The sequence below is a fragment of the Ambystoma mexicanum genome, chromosome 10 (genome assembly GCF_040938575.1).
Source record: "Ambystoma mexicanum isolate Mex_15411 chromosome 10, UKY_AmexF1_1, whole genome shotgun sequence".
NCBI classification, from domain to species: Eukaryota; Metazoa; Chordata; class Amphibia; order Caudata; family Ambystomatidae; genus Ambystoma; species Ambystoma mexicanum.
The window spans coordinates 1,592,707,884-1,592,727,670 of record NC_090932.1 but is presented as its reverse complement, the minus strand read 5'-3'; the positions used below and the strand labels follow the sequence as shown (position 1 = coordinate 1,592,727,670).

Genomic DNA, 19,787 nt, shown 5'->3' with positions numbered 1-19,787 from the left:
GGGGATCTCGCTTGATTCCTTGCTCCCAGTCCCTTGAATTCCCTCGTGTTCCCTTTCCTCCCCAATCTCCTGGAAAACCTTCTGCGCTCGATTCACGGACTTCCATGCCTTTGAGCGTACCTTAATTACTTCCTGGAATTACCCTGGACTTGTAGAACGCTCCTGGAAACTGAACCGCTACTCTCACGCTGGACGCCGAAGACCGGCGTTCGGGACTATACAAATCCCAGACCGTAAAGAAGAAGAAATCCCAGAAGGCCGCAAGTACACAACAGAAACAGGTGAGAAGGGGAGAGACTTGTGACATATGCAGGCTGAGGAGGCTGGAGGAGAAAGGAGGCCGTGCAAGGAAGAGGAGTATTAAGGGCCTCGGGAGGATAGCTCAGGAGCAACACACTAGTCTTGGAAGCAAGATGACGCAGAGCAACACAGGTTTGATCCCCGGGTCCGGGCTTAAAAACCTCTGGGTAACCTCCCGCGCTAAACCACCAGTCGCTGAGATTGGTGGCCTTGGCCCTTATGTGTCCTTCTGGGTCCTGGCCTTCCTCCCAATCGCCTTCAGCCCCTTCCGCTCCCAGCACTTGTCCTTGGGCACTCACTGGCCTGCGTTCCCTCACAGGACTGCATATATTGTATTGGCAGATGATCACTCTTTATTATGTGTCCTCTGCCAAGCACTTAGTGGTTCTGGAAACCTACACCCTGCTTCTCCCCGTCTGAAGAATTTACTAGCACTTACGCCCCCTTCCCTCCTTTCTCTCCGCACTTGCATAATCCGAATGCTCACAAGACCTAATAGGACCACCTCTATCCTGTTCATTAGTGTATTCTATTGCCTTTGTCCCATGTTCCCTCCCCTGCCCTGTGGGCTCTTTGAAACACAATTTCTTGCTGTATAAGCGCCTTAGAAATGCACAATAAAATAAGAAAATTCCTAAAAGATATGGAAATCTCAACCTTATGGTTTTCAATCGCAGTGATGATTTGCAAAGCATACAAGAAGACAACTTGAAGAGGACTGTGGAAAATCTCTGCAGGAATTCAGCTGGGGCCCGATGGCTTTCAGTTATAAAGTATTGCTAAATCATAGTTTATATTTCATAAAGAGTACATGCCCTTGAATAAGAAACAGACATTTTAAAAGTCAATTGGAGATCTCCATTATAAAAATGCATCTGCCGTGTAATTTGGCTTTTTGGCCATTTTGAAAAGTCTATTGTATACGGATAAAAAAAAGACTATACGAAGACTTGAACAATTCACGGTGACAAGAGGGAACCATTTCATAGTTTACACTGGGGCAGTTTATACTAATGTTTACTGTTCTTTCTTAAAAAGCAATGTTATGCAATGCTAAAATATGGGGAAATAGTGCAGTGAGTTTCTTTGTGGGACGAAACCCATATTACAGGCCATAACATTACCATGTCATTCATTTCCACAGTAAAATAAATCTTCAACTTTAGAGAAAAAGGGCAAGTGTCGGTTTAAAATAATCAACATAAATTCAGCTTGGTCACGGATGCACCCAGATTAGGATTGGCTGGCAGGAGATAGATGAGGTTTTGAGGAGCCAGACTTCAACCTATAAAGTGAATTCCAAAGGCGAGTGGTAACCGAGCTTTCTGCTGAACCGACTCCATGCTGGGCAAAGTTATTAGGCAGAGCTGAACCACAGTGCTGGATAGGACTCCCGACTGGCTTTGGCAAGGAGAAGTAGCAGTTGCTTTTCCAATATATTTACCAGAGCAGTATAAATCTGATTCCATGACCTAAAAATTGGAACGTTGCCAATTTTTCCAAATTCTAATTTTAAGCATGTTTCCCCATTTACAATTAAGCCTTCATTTCTCTTTTTAAGGGACATATTTTTCTTTCTATTGTCTTAGATGATGTATTTCTGCTGTTAGGTTATCTTCTAACTGTTCTCTGGTGTGTGGATATACACTGAGCCCTGGTGAGCGGCAATTCTGGGCAAAGCTCACTTCAAATCCACTGCTCCTCCTTAGCGTTCACCTAGCCCGGAATCAGGGAGCCTTGTATGCTCTACGGGATTGAAGGGAGATGTCCAGGAGGTGGATTTCAACTGTTTTCCTTTATTTTTAATCCATGGCATAAGATTGTTTTTAAGTAATTATCCTTGGACACCATGGACCTTTGGTAGAGTTTTGTAGCCCTTTCCATTTAATAGGTTTAACGTGGTATTAATAACATCACCTGGCTACTGGCTCGCCAATCCTGGCAACACTACTGTGAGAATATCTACGTTTTACTGTGCCATAAATTAGATGGCTTTAAACATTGTTGATTGGTTGTAGCCAACTATGCTATTTCTAATACTCATATTGTCCCGACCAGAAAATAACTCGGTTTATATGCTAAACAAAAGAATGAGAGCATTCTTTATTTGTTTTTATTTATGATTATAAAGAGGCACTATATTGCATGCGTAAATGCTTGTTGTTCAAGTGATAAAACTGCAGGTAGTTAATGATATCTAATGTTAATCATTTACACAAAGTAATAAGAACTGCTTCCTAGATGTTCTGGGGAAGGCCCATGAGAATTGTGTCATCCAATAGTATTCCTGACAGGTACTATGGGTAGTGGGTCCTCTTACACCAAGCCCAACTCTCTATAGAGCCTTTTGTTAGGTATAGACTATTTTCTCCCACAAAATCGGCGATAGCCCAGGTGGGCATTTTGATCACCTCTAGGATGCGGGTTAGGCTGTGGAAAGCGTGGCATGATGACAATCATGAGCGGCACAGTGCTGTGGAACTCTTACTTCTTGAACCAACGTGCAGTTCCTCTAGTCTGCTTACTCATGTTGCTTAGGATTCTCCCCAGAGAGACCCTAGTGGTTCTTCCTGGTCTCCCACCATTCTGCTTGGTCACACCCTAGTGGTTGGATCCAGTCTCCCATACTACATTTCAAACCTTCAGTCTATGGTGTGTTTGTGTATTGTATTGCATGTAGCATTTCTCAATGCTTTAGTACTTCTGATGGGGAAAATGGGTTTTCAAATCTATTGGAAAACGCCAGTGGGTCCAGGTTAGGATTCTCTTTAAGTTACAAGTTCATGCTATTGCAATTCCTCTTGACTTTTAAATGTAATAATTTTTACTTTTCTTACTTTCGCTATCTGGAGTATTTCAGTGTGACCGAGGATCATCTCCAGAGACCTGCTTCTTCCTGGTTCTACCCCTAACTATATCAAGGGTGCCTTTTAGAAACCACTGCTCTCTCTTTAAGCCATACGCACATGGCTAATTTGGCTGTATATTTGGCCTACTGCTTCTCTGAACCTAGGTCAAGCATGTAACTCACTACCGATAGAGGAGAACCTCAAAGACACGCATGCAGAATTGATGCACAGTACAGAGCTGCACATTTTCAGTGATCTCATCATACCTACCTCTGAACGATGAGAAGACTGGCAACGCAGAGCTCAATGCCCAAGAGGTCAGGACCGGCAGCACCTGCATCCATGGAATCGAAGAGAATGCTTGCACAGAGAGTGGTTTCCCCCAGGGATTCATGGGAGCAGGACTGCTCTGAAGGAGGAGGCTGCTGGTGAAGGAACACGTAGGCCTGGAGGAACAGCTTGAAGAACTCCCGACTCCTTTCTGGAAGGAGCACTTGTCCAAAGGCCTCCTTTGCAAAAGATGCAGGCAAAAAGTCAAAGTTCAGCAGTGTTTTAAAAGTACTTTTCGTTGACACTTCATACAATCAATCTCCTTAATTCTTCATCTTTAAGAGCAAAATGTGCTTTATTTGCACGGAGTTACTCCCTCTGCCAACCTCGCTCATCTTTTGCTCTAGAAGAAAAAATGCTTTGTGGGTGGCACTTGTTGCTGTAAGTGCTTTAGCGGCAACGCCTCCTATATGAGGTGTTTGAGAGGTGTGCTGCATTTAAACTGCCAACATTTTTAGGATTCGCATTTTTGAGAACAGGTTGTCAAAAATACAAATTGTGAACATTTGTTAACACATTTTGATAAAAAGTAAACACAGGGTGGGTGGGTAAAGGTAAATAGGAGCGTGGAGGATGCAAATAATTTGGGTAAACAACAAGGGACATGGAGGGGCAGGCACCCCCATGTGGTACAATTCAGAAGAGGAGCATTATGCTGACCCGGATTCATTAAAATGCAGTCAGCATAATGAAGGTCGATAGTGTTGCCCACACCCATCGGGGAAACACTCTCAAAGTGGCAGCACATGGCAGGAGCCGACCCCATATAATACGGCTCATCAAGGTGGGGGAATGGAAGGGCAAGCAGACTGCTCATTTAGGTGTATCTTCTGCTACATACTTGCCCTTGTATTTAAACTATTTCAATGTATTGGAATGTTCGCCCTTCATAGGTGATTCCATTAAGTTCCCCACCAGTAAGATCTTAGTGACTGCTGGTCACAGGTATCCCCACTACCACATTTGTGTAATAGTATTACATCTCCCTCTCTCAAGGCTAACATTGACTATGTTTGGAGTTAGGCGCTGGTGAGCAAATACGAATGCAGGACAAAGCATCTATCATGGTAGCCAACACTAATCAAGCATCACCTGTAGTGTTCTGCGCATCGCTTCCACCAGGGCGGTGTCCATACCTCCACCATCCTGTTCGGTCACCCAGGCCAAGATAGACATCTGCACGTCAGGCTCTGCATCCTGCAGCAGAGAGCACACCTGTGCATGTCTCACTGCATTGCTGGAGACTGCTGCCACAGTGCAGAGGTACCGTGCACCAGTCTGGCGGAAGGCTGTCAGACCCACCTGTACAGGAGAACAATTGGGTTACAAGAGCTAAAGCATTGGAAAGACAAAGAGACAAAATGATCAGAGACTTGTTACAGGCCTTGAGCTAAAAATTGGTTGAGTATACTTATGGAAGCATATGTTTCCTAACTGGACAAGTGATTCTAAATCCACACTAGCGCTGGGACAGAATCAATGTCACCCGGGTCTAAACCTGTACCCATGGCGGCTATTACCAGTATTTGCCAGCGAATCTAGGAAAACTACAATCATAGCCTTGCAGATACTGGCAATAGTGTGTGTGTGTATACATCCCAGATGGACACTGTGCAGACTTTCCAATAAGCAATACCAATTGAGAATGCAGCAAAAGGTTCTAAGCATCTTGCAGACCAACCTCATATTGTAGCTCACACCTGATCACTTGTGATATAACATGTGAATATCAAACAATCACTCGAAATCACAAACATTAAAACAAAAAGGAGGCTAGAAACAGGTTTCACACAAGAAAATAAAAAGGCAGAAAACCCATCACAAATGTCTCCACTAGCTCGCGGCGCAGTACGATTGAAAATAATTAACCATGCAGAAGCCATGCTGTGACAAAGGCCTTGGCTACGTACAACAACGTTGAGTCTGAACTCTCAGATTCAGCAACACCTTGATCATCAGCCAAGTTCAATTACAAACAAAGAAGTGGAGCTCTTGGGGTGCAAGATCCATAACAAACCTAAACACGAAAGCACTGGGCCACAGGAGTTAGCTCTATACCCTACCCCACCAAACCCTTCTTCTTAGAACCATTGCAGAACAAGGTGTTTACATACATGCGATGCCGAGCATGCATTATCATACTTGAACATCCAAGTTCAATTGTATCCAAGTGCTCTGAAGTGGTCATAAACAATTAGGGCGAGAGAAAAATGAACTGAATGAATAACTATTGTGACATTATAGAGTTGCACTGAAGGGTGGGCACACGGATGGAGAAGGAAGGTAGCGGGGTGACTCCGGAGGAGTTCATATTAACTTCCTGTGGTTGTACACCTGAACTAGCGGACTTGAACAGCGTGACCAATGCTCACTACGGGACCGCTTATCTAGACAACATGAATGATGTTCAACATGGAACTGCTGGTCCCAGACAACGTGACTGATACTCAAGATGGGACTGCTGGTCTACAATACATGAGTGGTGCTCAACATTGGACTACTAGTCCTGACAGTGTGACGGATGGTTTTATTGCGACTACTTGTCATGACATTGATGCGACTACTGATCCAGACTTCGAGACCAATGCTTACCATTCTTATTCTAGACAACATACCAATGGTTAGCATGTGACTGCTTGTCCCTGACAGCGTTAACAATGCTCTAATTAAGACTAATGGTCCAGAAAGCATCACTGATGCTCAATATGTAGCTGTTTATCTAGACTGCATAACTATTGCTCTTTTTGAGACTACTGGTCCATACAATATTGCAACTATTGGGCCAGACAACGTGAATGATGTTTATATTGCAACTGCTTATTTTAAACAACATGCCGATGCATAGCATGTGACTGTTCTTCCCAGACGGCGTGAACAATGCTCTAATTGAGACTACTGGTCCAGAAAAAGGGATCCAAGTTCCACATTATGGAAATTCTTACCTGTACCTCCGATGGGGTGTGGCTCAGCTCGGCACCCACAGCCTCTTCCACCTGCTGCAGGAAATCTGGGGGAAAGGAGTGCATCAGCAGCGAGACAACTCCAAGATAGGCTGAGCGAATTAGAAGGCAGTGCTGAGCCGGGGTGACCAACCAGAAAGAACTTTCCAGACCATGGGCAACAGACAGTACTGCAGCCTCAGACAGGCTGAAAAAAAGACAATGCAAGAGGTTGAAGTCTTAAGGAAAACCCACCTTTAAGTGCACATCAAATACAAGTGATCTAGTGAGAGCAAGCGGTTTCTGCGTCTACACGCAGGCCGGCAGGGAAACTTTAAACGCAACTAACCACACATGAAGGGTTGCGACTACTGAAATATTTCACTAGAGTTATTCATTTCAGGAGTTCACCACACAAATGTCAACAGCGACTCACGAATTGGAAACACTGGGAGCCTTAATGTTCAACGATTTGTACAGGGGATTGGAAACAGTGTGTCAAAATCAAGAATGAAGGCGGCACTTGGAATAGGTAAAATTATTTTTCATTCTTTCATACGGCTGCGTTTCTTTAGCATTTAGACTATCCAAGTACAAATCCATCGAAAGGCAGCTTCCCATAATGCCACCATTTGGCCTTTGTCAAGGATTGTCCAACGACCATGTTTGACAACATTTATCTAAGTTAACACGTACTACGGCTTGGCGGACTAGGTAATATCAGAGCTACATGTTTGACTATCAGAACCACTCTATAGCGCTTACATATACGCGATTGTCACGTTTCAAAACCATTCACTGAAACAGCCTAATTCACTATTTGTACAAAATAAATTCTACCACAATACTTTAAATATTCTGATTAAAAAACAGTAATATAGGTAATACTTTGTGATAGTGAATCCTGAAAACAGAATATTTGTAAAGCGAAACACTTGCTCCACAGTCCCTGAAATACTTGCATGTGCTCAATATTCTAAAACACAAAAGGAAAAAGACAAGCCCATGAAAGCCATCTTTAAAATGAAGCTGTTCCACACTAAAGGACATTCAGTTTGCTGTGATCTGCTTTTTATGGGCTTACAATCAGTGGTCAATAGCGAGCTCCATCCGTGGTATGACTAACATTCAGAAAGTCGGTCAGAAAATCACACTTTATAGTGTTTCACAAATATTTTAAATCTAGAAAAACCATTAATAACCTCACTATTCCGTAACAGGCCTGAGCCCTGCTCAAGGGGAGGCCAGGAACAGTGCATATGAGTTTAGATCTCTTTGAGATATTTTGCATAGAAAATTGTTTGGACCACAAATTAGAGGCCTCTCCATAACATCTCCACACCGCCCGCTCCCCGCTGAAAGCAAACACCTTATCTATCACTAAACTTCCTCAGGGAAAAAGATGATGCAACGTAAGGGTTTTGTGCCTTTCCGACAAAAGGGTCCCACTTGGTCGGTCGGAGTCTAAACTAGGGGTTTACCAAATAGTAAAATTACTATTCACCCAAATACTGAACAGTTCGACCAGGTATTCGGCTAAAGCCGAATAGAACCAAATACATCCGTGAGAGCAAAGTGTGTCGCTGTTGCTACAAATGAAAGTTTAATATACTGCTGGAGGCACGTTATATAAATGGAACCACATTTTCAAATGGATAAACGCACAATTTGTAATTGCTATAATAATAAAAAACTATCAGAAAATGTGCGTGTATCCATAGAAAAATGCTGTGCCATTTACATAACGTTCCTCAAGCAGTGTGCTATATATCCAGGCCCAATGCCCCAGCAGTGTATTCAAGTTTAATATAACACCACCTTCAATGGTGTGCAGAATGTATTTTGTTCATGGAGAGTCTCCAAGGACTTCCTTTGGAGGGGCGCAGTAAGCAAAACACTGCCAGAGAAGGATGCAGCAGTCGATAAGCTATTTGCTCATCAGCTGCTGCAAATTCCACACTCGCAGCAGAAAATAAGCAAGTAGCTTATTGGTTTCTGCAACCTTTCCTGGCAGTTCCACTCTCTATAATAGACTATCTTCTCTCAAACAGAGAGAAGATAATCATAGAAAGTGAACTTCAGCTTTGAGTAACAATTCCAGAAAGTATTCGAACTAAGCCAAATAGCTGAATTTCAAACGTAAACCAAATACTCGCTCAAAGCTGATGTTCAGTAGATCCCTGGTCCTAATCCTGCAACAACAAAAAAAGACTGACTTTGCGGAAGGCTGCCCTCACACTTCCCCCACTGTTCCCTTGTCATTTACCTGAACAGTTTTCTACCTCTCAGACTTGAACATCCATATTTTTTCCTCTCTCTCTCTCTCTCTCTCTCTCTCTCTCTCTCTCTCTCTCTCTCTCTCTCTCTCTCTCTCTCTCTCTCTCATCCACCCACTTCTCTCTCCCCCCCTCTCTCTCTCTCTCTCCCCCCCCACTGCAGGACACACCCTGGATGTTCTGATCTACTCAGACCTCCCATTCTCTAACCCTCTCACTAGTCCTCTCTCTTGGCGTGATCACTTTCTCCTTTCTTACCACCTTCTCTCTCTCTACACCGCAGGTCAAGCCGACTCCAGCAGTGCCACCTACCTTCTCGGTGATCCGACCCATGAAGTGTGTGTCGATTGAGGCTTTTGCCACTACTTTCTCTCCTCCTACACCTTTGGCTGACTCCCACCCTGACACAGCCCTCTCTAACCTTCATATCTCTAACACTCTGGATGTCCTTACCCATGTCATGGGGATCTGCTTGAAGCCCAAATCCAAGTGCAACTTTTGGTATGATTCCGACCTCGCTGCCCTTAAACGCAAGTGTAGGGCGGCGGAAAGGAAGTGGAGGGCATCAGGCAGCACCCCCTGACAAACTGGCCTGCCGCCTCCTTCAAAGGCATTACAGACTCTCTGTCCTCTCTAAGACGAGAGCCTTCACCCAAGCCTGCATCTCTTCGGCATCTAACAACATGGCCGAACTTTTCAAATTCTGCAAGGGGCTGGCCAATCCTGCTGCATTCTCTACCGCTCCTGTTCCCTCCCAGGCCCTCTGCACAACCTTGGCCTCTCATTCCACTACTAAAACTCAGGACATCCGGTCCATCCTCTCTTCCTCTACCTCCTCTTCCTCCTCTTCTACCACTCCGGTCCCGTCTGAGGCCGTCTCTCCTCCTCCTTTCTCCTCCTTTCCCCTGTTCACCCCCGACAATGTTTCTAGAGAAGTCCGATCTATGAAAGTCTTGTCAAAGCAGATTCGCCCCTGCTCATCCAGAACCATCAAGGACCACATCAACATCCTTGCTCCTGTCTTGGCCAATTTCTGCAATCACTCCTTTGCCACTGGAACATTCCCCTCCCCCCTTAAGCACTCTCTTGTGCACCCCCTTCTAAAGAAGACCTCGCTGATCCTTCCTCTCCAGCTAACTATCGCCCGTTCTCCATCACTCCTTTCATGGGCAAACTCTTGGAAAAGCTGTCCATCTCCCAGCGTAATCTACATACTGAATCTGTTGGTTGCCTCCATGACCACCAGTCTGGCTTCAGAACTGCCAGAAGCATGGAAGCTGCTCTCATGAACACCCGTGAAGACTTGTTCTCCAATATTGACTCTAATCTCCCTTCTGTACTCATTCTCCTCAATCTATCCTCTGCTTTTGCCATGTTCAACCATACCATCCTGCTCAATCGCCTCTGCGAGAACCTTGGTATCACTGATCAGGCCCTGGCCTGGTTGACCTCCTTTCTCACCGACCGACTCTCTCAGGTCCAACTGGGGTCTTCCACTCTTCTATCTTTCTCTCTACTGACCTGTCTCCCTGGCTCTTCAACTACTACCTGGCACCTCTTGCCCACTGCATCGCTACTTTCTGCTCCAATTTTCAATGTTATGTGGATGACAATCAGCTCTCTTTCAGGCTCCCCTCAACTGCCTCTGCTTCTTCTCTCATACCAGACTATCTGGCTGCAATTCAGGAAAAGTGTGCCACCAATGATCTTAATGCCAGTAAGACTGGGATCCTCCTCATTGGGACACCCGCTGCCTCCTTTCCTCTCTCTCTCTGGGCACCCACTCTGGGTCCTCTTCCTGCTACTTCCTGTGAGGCTAAGAGCCTTGGTGTCATCTTTGACTCCACCCTCTCCTCCTCTCCTCACATCTCTGACGTCTCTAAGAAGTCAAACCATCAGCTGCACCTCCTCAGTGGTATTTTTCCTTTTCTCACTTTCCCCCAGAAGCTCACTGTCTCCAGAGCTCTGGTCATCTCTAGGCTGGACTATTGCAACAGCCTCTTCCAATATCTTCCTGCCTCTACACTTCAACCTTTACAACTTATCTAGAACAGGATTGCGAAACTTGTTCTTGGCCTCAAGCCCAGGGACCGTATCTCTCCAGCTCTGAAATCTCTTCACTGGTTCCCGTGGCTGCAAGGATCAAGTTCAGGACCCTCTGCATCGTCCACAAGGCTTTCTGTGGGCTGGGACCGCTCTACCTCCAACTTTCTCTTCCAAAACATCTTCCTTCTCAAGCTCTCCGCTCATCCACCTCCAACTCTCTAAGGGTCAGACGCTTCTCTCCAGGCAGAGAGTTGGGGGCAGATCTATCTCCTCGGCTGGGCCTCCCTCTGGAACAGCCTCCCTGCCTCTCTCAAACTTGAGCAGAACCACCTCCGGTTCCGGAAACAATGCAAGACCTTCCACTTTGGTTCTGCTTTCTCTCTTCCTCTCCCCTGCTTATGCACCCGACTGCTCCGCAAACTGGTCACTTGGTCACCCTCTGAACTCGGGCCCAGGCTCCTGCATGTCCAGTTGCCCTCGCACTGCCTCTGGGCTCCCCAGCATTTACGGGTCTGTATCTGCAGCCCTAAAGTCCCTTCTCTCTGTACTTATGAATCACCCGCTTGCTGCACTTGTCAGTTAACTCTACTTCCCCTTCCCCTCCCCCTGGCACTTCTCCCCTTCTCTCTTCCCTGCAGTTGCGCGATCTGAATGACACAAGGCCTAGTAAGATCGTAAGATCGTTGTCCTCTCTTTGTTTCCCCCCTTTGTCTTGTCGCGCCTAGAAACACATGTGCACAGGCGCGTTATAAAAGCCACATCATATATCATATCAGAGCAGCCAGGCTTATATTAGGTATATTAGGAGGAGGATGTGAGTTGTAGGTAAGTACAATGAACTCAGTAAATATATAGGCCCAAAGAAACTCTCACACACTTGTAGTTATAGTAAAATAGTCATGTATTTTATAAACACAAGGCAAAGTTATATTCAGGTAAGTACTATTTTTACATGTTTGTTTATTTAAGTCCTTTTTAGTTTGTAACCAAACTTTTACAACATAAAAGAACCTAACATATGACAAAGTAAATAAAATTACACAAACATTGCGTCATATGCTCCTAGTGGCAGAATTCAATTACAGCTAAAAAGCATATTTGTAATATGCTAATTAAAATCATTGGAAATTGGAACAACATATAGCTTTCTTCGATGTACATTTTGTTGATATGGGTACATGCTAAAGTAAGCATAGACCTCCTTTGAGATTACAATGAGTAAGAAGTAAACAGCAGATCATCAACAGTAAAGTCAGCGATAGTAGCATACAAGCAACTCAACATGGGAAAGCATAGGATATTCCCAAAATAGTATGTGATGGACCTTGCTTACGTCATTTAACAAAGAAACAAACAAACGAGAGATCATACATTGACATCCAAGACTTTTACAGCGAACTACATCAGTGCAGACGTCAGAAACCCTGATGTTAAAGTAAATTACATTGTGATAGAATAATAGTCAGTAAATGCGGGTTCTGACAGCTATCCACTAGTATTTAGGATAACTCTATTAACAATTTGTTTGCTCTAAGTATGACCGTCATTTCATCACAAGCTCTTCATTTATAATTGCAAACAGTCGAGTTAATGAAAGGACCAGGCTAATACTGGTGCCCCACATGCAGGTTAGACATACCCAATCTCTTGAGAATTCTGTAATGCCAATTTTATTATGACCAAAGATATTAAGTCTCTGCTCTTCAAAGAAGTCACAAAAGATAACTAGGTGTTTAATAGTTTTTCTTTGTGTTTGGTTATTGCAAAACCTACGTGTTCCGCTCGATACCTCTTTGATGTGCAGATACCAGTGCTCGATTCTTTCATATGTGCCAATCTGATTGAGTTTGAATCTGAGATAGAGATCATGTGACTTATTGCAGGGAAAACAAATAAGGTAAAGTTGACGCGGTAATCGGTTGGTTATAAAATGTGTCATTTCCTTGTAATTCTGATAAATAGACATTTGATTGACCGTGTGACTCCAATCTCGTTCATAAAGTTTTTTTTTTTAACATAGCCTAGCCTGGATTGCAAATAATCGACATTTAGACCGATTTCCAGCAGCAAGAATAACATTCTGTCGTGAAATTTTGCAATTGAGGTCTACTATCATAGTGCCCAGGTTCTCGTATAACGAGTTTGTAGAAGGAAACATCATTTTAGCAAAATTGTTAAGTAGTCGCCATTGATATCTTGCAGACAGAGCAGAAAGACCTAATTTATGTCTGAGTATGGCGTTCGGTAATGAGTTTGCTAATCCCAATGTCTGTTTCCATAAAGATCCTTGGATTTGGTCAAGAGTATTCTCGATGTTAATCAAGCACATATCGAGAGCGTAGGTATAATTGCCTCTACTTTGAGGATATAGAATTCAATTAAGGGTAGCATAGAGAATTTGCAGTATTTGTTGTAGACAATGCGCATTTGCGCGATTAGTGGGATGATTTTCTTGCGTAGCGCAAGCTTCCACATCTTTAAAGCGTTGGAGTCCGCTAGGTCATACCCCAAATATTTGATCGAAATTTGCACGATCTACATGAACTCCATCAATAGACCAGTTCAAAGCAAGTGTTTTCCTTTTGAGATGCTTGAAGATTATTCTTGATTTGGTAACATTAAAGTGCTGATTGTGCTCCTGTGAGTAATGTGTTAATAAGTCTAGTTTGACTTGTAGCCCATAAGGTGTGCAGTCAAAAATCAGAATATCATCAGCAAAGGCCAACCAATGCAGCTGTAGGTGTCCACGTTTGGCTGGTAAACAAGTGCCTTGAAGCCAAAGATTGTCGATGTCAGACAGATATAAATTAAACAGGGTTGCGGCTAGGTTGCAACCCTTATTTGACACCTACGGATGTAGATATAGGGTGGGTTGTAGCGCCCGATTGGTTGACCCTTAACAAATAAGAGGTGTTTTGATGAAGTTTTGAAATTAGGGTAACCAGTGCCACATTTGAGAATTTGTTCCCACAATAAATTTCGAATCACGCAGTTGAAAGCTGCAGAGAGGTCTATCGATGCCATGTATATCGGACCCGAGTTGCATACTTTGGTTTTCGCAAGCAGATGAGCCATTATGGTGGCATTTAACATAGTGCCCATCTGCGTGCGAAAGCCAATCTGGAATCGGGATAGTATGTGGTTATGGTTTATGTACAATTGCAGCTCTCTTAATAACAGGATGGAAAAAAACCTTTTGGCGAAGCGTCCAGAGAGCGATTGGACGGAGGTTTCCTGTCTCGGCAGGATTGCCTTTTTTGAAAATGGGGACGATAATGGATTGAAGCCAAGATCGTGGAAAGATGGAAGAAAGGTAGATATTATCAAATTTTGTTTTCAGGATTCCTGTCCAAAAGCCAGGGTCCCGTTTCAGCACACAGGGAGGTATCCCATCTGGTCCGGCGGCTTTCGGGTGATTTAAGCTGGTAATCGCCCATTCAAGTAAGTACTAAAAGTACAAAAGTCATTAACTGTACATGTCATTAACACAGTTCAATGATAAGTAAAATCACGCATTGTAGTCACTCACATAACGTTATGTTGTAGGAATAAAAAGGGTTATTCAGCACCAGCAATAGCAGTTCAATACTTTTATAGGCTTATCATATTTCTCACAGGCTACATGGCTTTAGCAGTCCATCTCTAACTAGTTATGCGTTCTTCAGAGTCAGTTTGGAGGGAATGCAGGTAACACAGCAGCAGGCAAGGTAAAGTTGGATACTTTGATTATAAGTCAGTAGAATTCTTGTCTAAGATAGCCCAGGGGGTGATCGCTTGCTGCTGTGATCTGAGCGTGATCTGCAGGCCACAGGTTTGAATCCCGGCAAGGCCAACCCAGCCTTTCATCCTTCCGAGGTCGATAAATGAGTACCAATTTCGGTTGAGTGATATTGTATGTAAATATGTGCTATGTAAAGCACTTTGGATTAAGGCGTTATATAAATAAACACATCATTATTATTATCATTGTTGGTCAAAACGTCATCAGCGAACGGTATGGGTGAACATCCAAACACTGCAATCAGGACTCGAGTAACACACGAGTGACAAAATGGCTTGAGTTAAGTATTTATCCCGAGCCCCACAGTACCTGAGAAGTGATGAAGAAGATGCAGCTGAATTCTTTCAGGGTGCATCAGCGGTTGACCCGAGCTCCTGTTCCTTAGTTGAGGTGACGAAAAGAGGGACTCTGGAATGGATGTTGCAGCAGCAGTCAAAAGAAAGGGCTCTCAGCAAGGAATTCTTTGTAGTCCCACATGAGTGTGCAGTTTTGGCGCCTTTTTACAGGCTCCAAGGATGAACAGTAACCGCCCGGTCAATCCGGGTGGATTTCTTGGCCCTGCACTCTGGTGAGGCGACTTTGAGGAGGGGGGGATTTTGTCCCTGGAGGTTCAAGTGGAGCTCACCAAAGTCCTGGGAGGATTCGTTCAGGGGAAGACTATGCACTGCAATTGGGTCAGAGGTACCCTGGTATTGGCGGTTTGCAGCCCAGGTACGTCACAGCACGTCGGGGGATGGTTAACTCTGCAGGCCGTCTTATAGCTAGTTGGTCCCACCAGCCAAAGGAAAAGAGTCTGCCTCTTTGGAGACCCTCTGTTGATTCAAAAACAGGGTCAGGACAGAAGTGGTCTCTTCACGGTTACTGGAAGGGGCTGCAGGCGTGTCTGGTCGTCTTCTTCTTCGGATCTTCTGTTCCAGTGGTCGACTTGCCTTCTGCCTCAAGAACCTCCCCTTTTATCAGGATTCCACACTCATCCTCTGCAAATTCTCCCTGCAGTTTACAGAAAGGGGCAGGTGGCTGTCCAATCAGGACAGCCAGCCCACCAGTGGGAACTGGTTCCATTCAGGCACACCACAACACAAAGGATAGCAGAGTTTCAGGTTCCTCCCATGCCTCCTGTCCTTGCAGACATACTGGAGCCTCAGAGGGCTACCCACAGGGTTCCCCCCCGAAGACAAAACTCAAATCAGGACCTCTCCCTCCCAGGATGGTAGAGGAAGGACCAAAAAAGAACAACCACACAAGAAATGGCAAGAAAAAGAAAGGAGCATGTGAATACAGCCTGCGGACATAAATAGCACAAATGTTGGTAGAACACATCCACTTCCACCAGCCATAACTATAGAGTTGTTACTGTAACAAATATATGCAGAGACAAAATATTTTATGTCTCTGCATTGCTTATCTATATCTGTGTAACTTGTGCTCGACTAAGCACTAAATGCGCCCTTGGCCACCATATAACCGATTTCCTTTAAACACACTCAGATGCCTGAGGGTTGGTGCACGCTATACAAATGAAAAATAATTTTACAAAAATGTAATAAAAAAATAAATGTTACAGGAGCAGAGAGAAAGGGGATACTAGGTATCCCCTCAGCGATCCACGTAGGGTGGTGTGTGCTGATCGCTCGAGAGGAAAGGCTAAGAAGGATAACAAGTAACCCTCTAACCTTGGGAACAGTAGTTTGTTAAGGAAAATAAAAGAATAAAAAAGGAGAGCCCAAAGGACTACCAGCAACATTGCACATAGGGTGCTGTGTGCTGCAAAAGTGAAACACAGATGCCTTTAAAAAGGTAAAACACAATGAACAGGGTTTCCATGGTCAGAGCAAGAAAGAATGAATGAGGGGAAAAAGGCTCCCCTCTTTTAGGAGAACAAGAAAAAGGTCCAGAAGTCCAGCAAAAGGTGCTGAGGGAGAGGGGATTAAGCATAAAAGCGATAAATCTCCTTAACAGATGTCGATTCCAAAAGGAATCCCACACAGCCCGCCACTGCATTTGACTCCAGATAACCCCACACATTGCTTTGTGAGCTTGCAGCCAGAGCTAATATCAGCAAAAGGACCCTGATGATCAGCCCTAGTCTTCAATAACACACGTGCAATAAAGTACAGTTGCCTGTTGATTGGATTTCATAACATTAGAGTCTCCCTTCAGTAATATACTTCATGCCAGCCAAAACAACTACAATGTGGGCAGCCACTCTTAAAGTAAAATCCCACCAACCAGAACCAGTATGACCTTAGTTGACTAAGGGACACCTTGGCAGTAGCCCACACCTTCAGGGTCCATATTTGCCCCTTTTGGGTCCCAAAACTTTATATTTATATAAAGGGAGAAACAATACTCTTTTGATCACAAAGGAATGTACAATAGATAAGAAATCAGATTTTACAGGGAAGCAGTGATCTTACAATGGGGCTAGTTCGAGTGACATTCTGACCAGGTTGCAGAGAGGAATAAATAGAACAGTCAATGCAATGGGGACAATACATGGGTGGACATACATAGATGAAGGACAACCAAGAAGTGCTAGAGAGGCGGCAGAGAAGTAAGAGACAGAGACAGGATAGAGGCGAGGGAGAAATCTTAGCTAGAAGGCAGTTGGGAGGTAGGTTAAGAGGTCAGCTTTTAGTTTGGTTTTGAATAAAATCGGTGGGTACTCTTTCTCGGATGTCTGGATTCCATGAAAATAGAGCAGGAAGAGAGAAAGAGTGGAAGCGAGCGTTAGCGCATTAATGGTGAGGTGCCGCGAGTGTAGTCAAGGAGGCAGAGCAGAGATTACAAGAAGACTTATACAGTTGTATAGAGGAAGATAGATACGGTGGTGCCTTAATGTGGATAGATTTGTGAACTGGGAGAAGAAATGTAAATCGAACGCTGTTTTGCATCATCGGCCATCCAGCCTAGTCATCCCCCCCCTCAGCCCCAATCCCAAAAGAAGGAGAGAATTACACTGAATTACATCCAGGCTTTAGTGGTCCCACTTTCCCGTACGCCTGTCTTGTGCTGTTCTCTGTAGCCAGTACCTGTCTGTAGCCAATGCCTGAGCCAGAAGCGCTTGTATCTGCAGTAAACGCCCATGCAAAGCATTGTGGGAGATGGCACCGGCCCCGGAGGCTAATTCTTCAACCAGTCGAAGCAAGAGACTCCCGTACTCCACCACAGGAACAGCAGGCACCAGGGCCTGAGCTGCCATCTCGCGAACAGCAAATATTGGGTTTCCCGACAGCTGGTGCAGGGGCTCCACGAAACAGGAAGAGGAGCTGTAGGATAAAATACAAAAATATGTGTTGAGAATGACTGGAATGTTAATGGAACCTTGTAATACAGAGAAGTGCCCTAATACAAAAACGCTGAACACGTGCAAGGTACCACCAAAAATGTGTAAAACACAGTAAAATGCAACCACCATTCAATAAGCAGATGAGCAAGTATTTCCCCCAGGAGAATGAAGAGGAGGAAATATGGAGGAAATTCAACTATTCCAAATCTAGTCCTAGAACGTCTTTCCCAGTCCTGGGGCTATGGTGCCACCAGTGCAGTAACTTTGCTGAAAATGTTGGGGGGAGACATGACAACTGAAGGAAAGGGGTGGGATGAAGGGAGGGCGGGTGGTGGCTCAGGGGAATCGTTTCGGCCAAATTGTTAAAAAAAGGTGGTCGAATGGTAGATTTGACCGAATTTGGTCTCCACCATTAGTTCGAAGCCGAAGATACCGAACATGAAGAGCAGTGGTTGCAGGGGTGGCCCCCTGAGCCCATGTTTGGTATTTTTGGCTTTGGCGGTTGCAGGGTTGTCCCCCGCTTCCTCAGCATTGGTGGCAGGGGACCCAACAAAAAAAGAAGAAAAGGGACGCTGTAGCGACAGATCCGACCCATGTTAAAGGGATGGATCTGACGCTGCAGATTACAGGAGAGGCAGCGGATGGAGAAAAGTTAAGTGGGGGGGGGGTTATGGGTGTACTGGTGGTTTGAGAGGACATGGGTTTGGTTTTTTGTACCGAGCTAAAAACGTATTTGCAGCGATAATGACTGCGATTAATTCTGTTGTGATTTTGTACGTCGGTTAAACAACCTAAATCCCTGAGGGATAACACTAAATTGCTACACCACAAGAGTCCATTGCTGATGCTCTGTTATAACTTTCATAAGACTGGTGGCTTATCTTTAAAATTCAATTGGGTCCCCACACATCTTCAGCCGGCCTGCCATGCACCCAGTGACACAACATAACATTCACAAATTTATTCCACTAGAACATACAACCAATGCATTATTTATCATTCATTCAGACACAAAAGTCAACACAGATATGCTTACACACACTCTCACTCACACACAAATGCACCCAGCACCTCCACTGACATACACTGTGTGCACGCAACATTTATATGTACATTTACAATAACACATGGAAACAGTGGTGCAACGTCCATTGAGCAGACCAGACTTTATCACCCCCTGATACCTGAAATTTTGGGCTACGTTGACTGGACCTAGCTGAACTATAAAGCCATGGCCGAAAGGACCAGATTCAATGCAATGTCAGTAATGGCCCGATTTTTCCTTTCATTCAAAGGCAGAAACCATTGGTTAATGCAGTGCAGTGGGTGACCAAGTATATTTGGTATATATGTTTAAATGCCATTTATGTCCAAACTTGGGTTCTGCGCAGCACCTTAAATGTCTACGTGCTGATAGATTTTTTCTACAGGATTCTGACTGATTAAAATTAAGGTATGTTTTCCTGTGTTCAAATGGCTCCAAGCAGTGGAGTACCGAGCGGGAGAGTCGCAAGGGGGCTGTCAAGCTGCCCCCCCGTAGCTCTTTTAAGAGCCAGACTGGGACATTTGTCATTGGGACACCTCTCCCATTCGGCACCTCTAAGAGGATGCCCAACGCCAAAGCTGACAGGACAATGTGTGCTGAGCAATTCCTGCTCAGCATGACATTGTCCTGGCAGCAGGACCCCTTACCTGTTCCGAATGGTAAAGGTGTCCCGTTGCCTGAACAATGTTCCAAGGAGCTCCGGGCCGCAGAGGGTCCTCACGTTGTATCAGAGTATTACAATGTGAGTCATTAGGCACTGATGGGATAGAGGGGGGCACTATTAGCAAGGAATTTTGTCCCTTTAGAAATGTGAATGGGAGGGCGTGATCAGAAGTGAGAAGGGTGCATAATGTTGCATGCTTTATGAAATAATGACTATGGCTTTAAAACACAAGGGGGATTTGTTAGGCTCACATTAATCTACATGATGC

The 19,787-nt window shown here is 44.6% G+C and overlaps 1 protein-coding gene across 4 annotated transcripts in view; it reads right to left on the bottom strand.

Moving 5' to 3' along the window:
- The window catches only part of LOC138492643 (tRNA (32-2'-O)-methyltransferase regulator THADA-like), a 511,604-nt gene that overhangs the window by 106,508 nt on the left and 385,309 nt on the right, over nucleotides 1-19,787 (bottom strand). For all 4 annotated transcript variants that reach the window (XM_069619943.1, XM_069619946.1, XM_069619944.1 and 1 more), the window contains 4 exons: nucleotides 17,554-17,790; nucleotides 6,422-6,626; nucleotides 4,572-4,781; nucleotides 3,420-3,658 (listed from right to left, as the gene is read on the bottom strand). In XM_069619943.1, coding sequence (XP_069476044.1) covers nucleotides 3,420-3,658; nucleotides 4,572-4,781; nucleotides 6,422-6,626; nucleotides 17,554-17,790 — 891 coding nt within the window. The remainder of the gene's footprint in view (nucleotides 1-3,419; nucleotides 3,659-4,571; nucleotides 4,782-6,421; nucleotides 6,627-17,553; nucleotides 17,791-19,787) is intronic.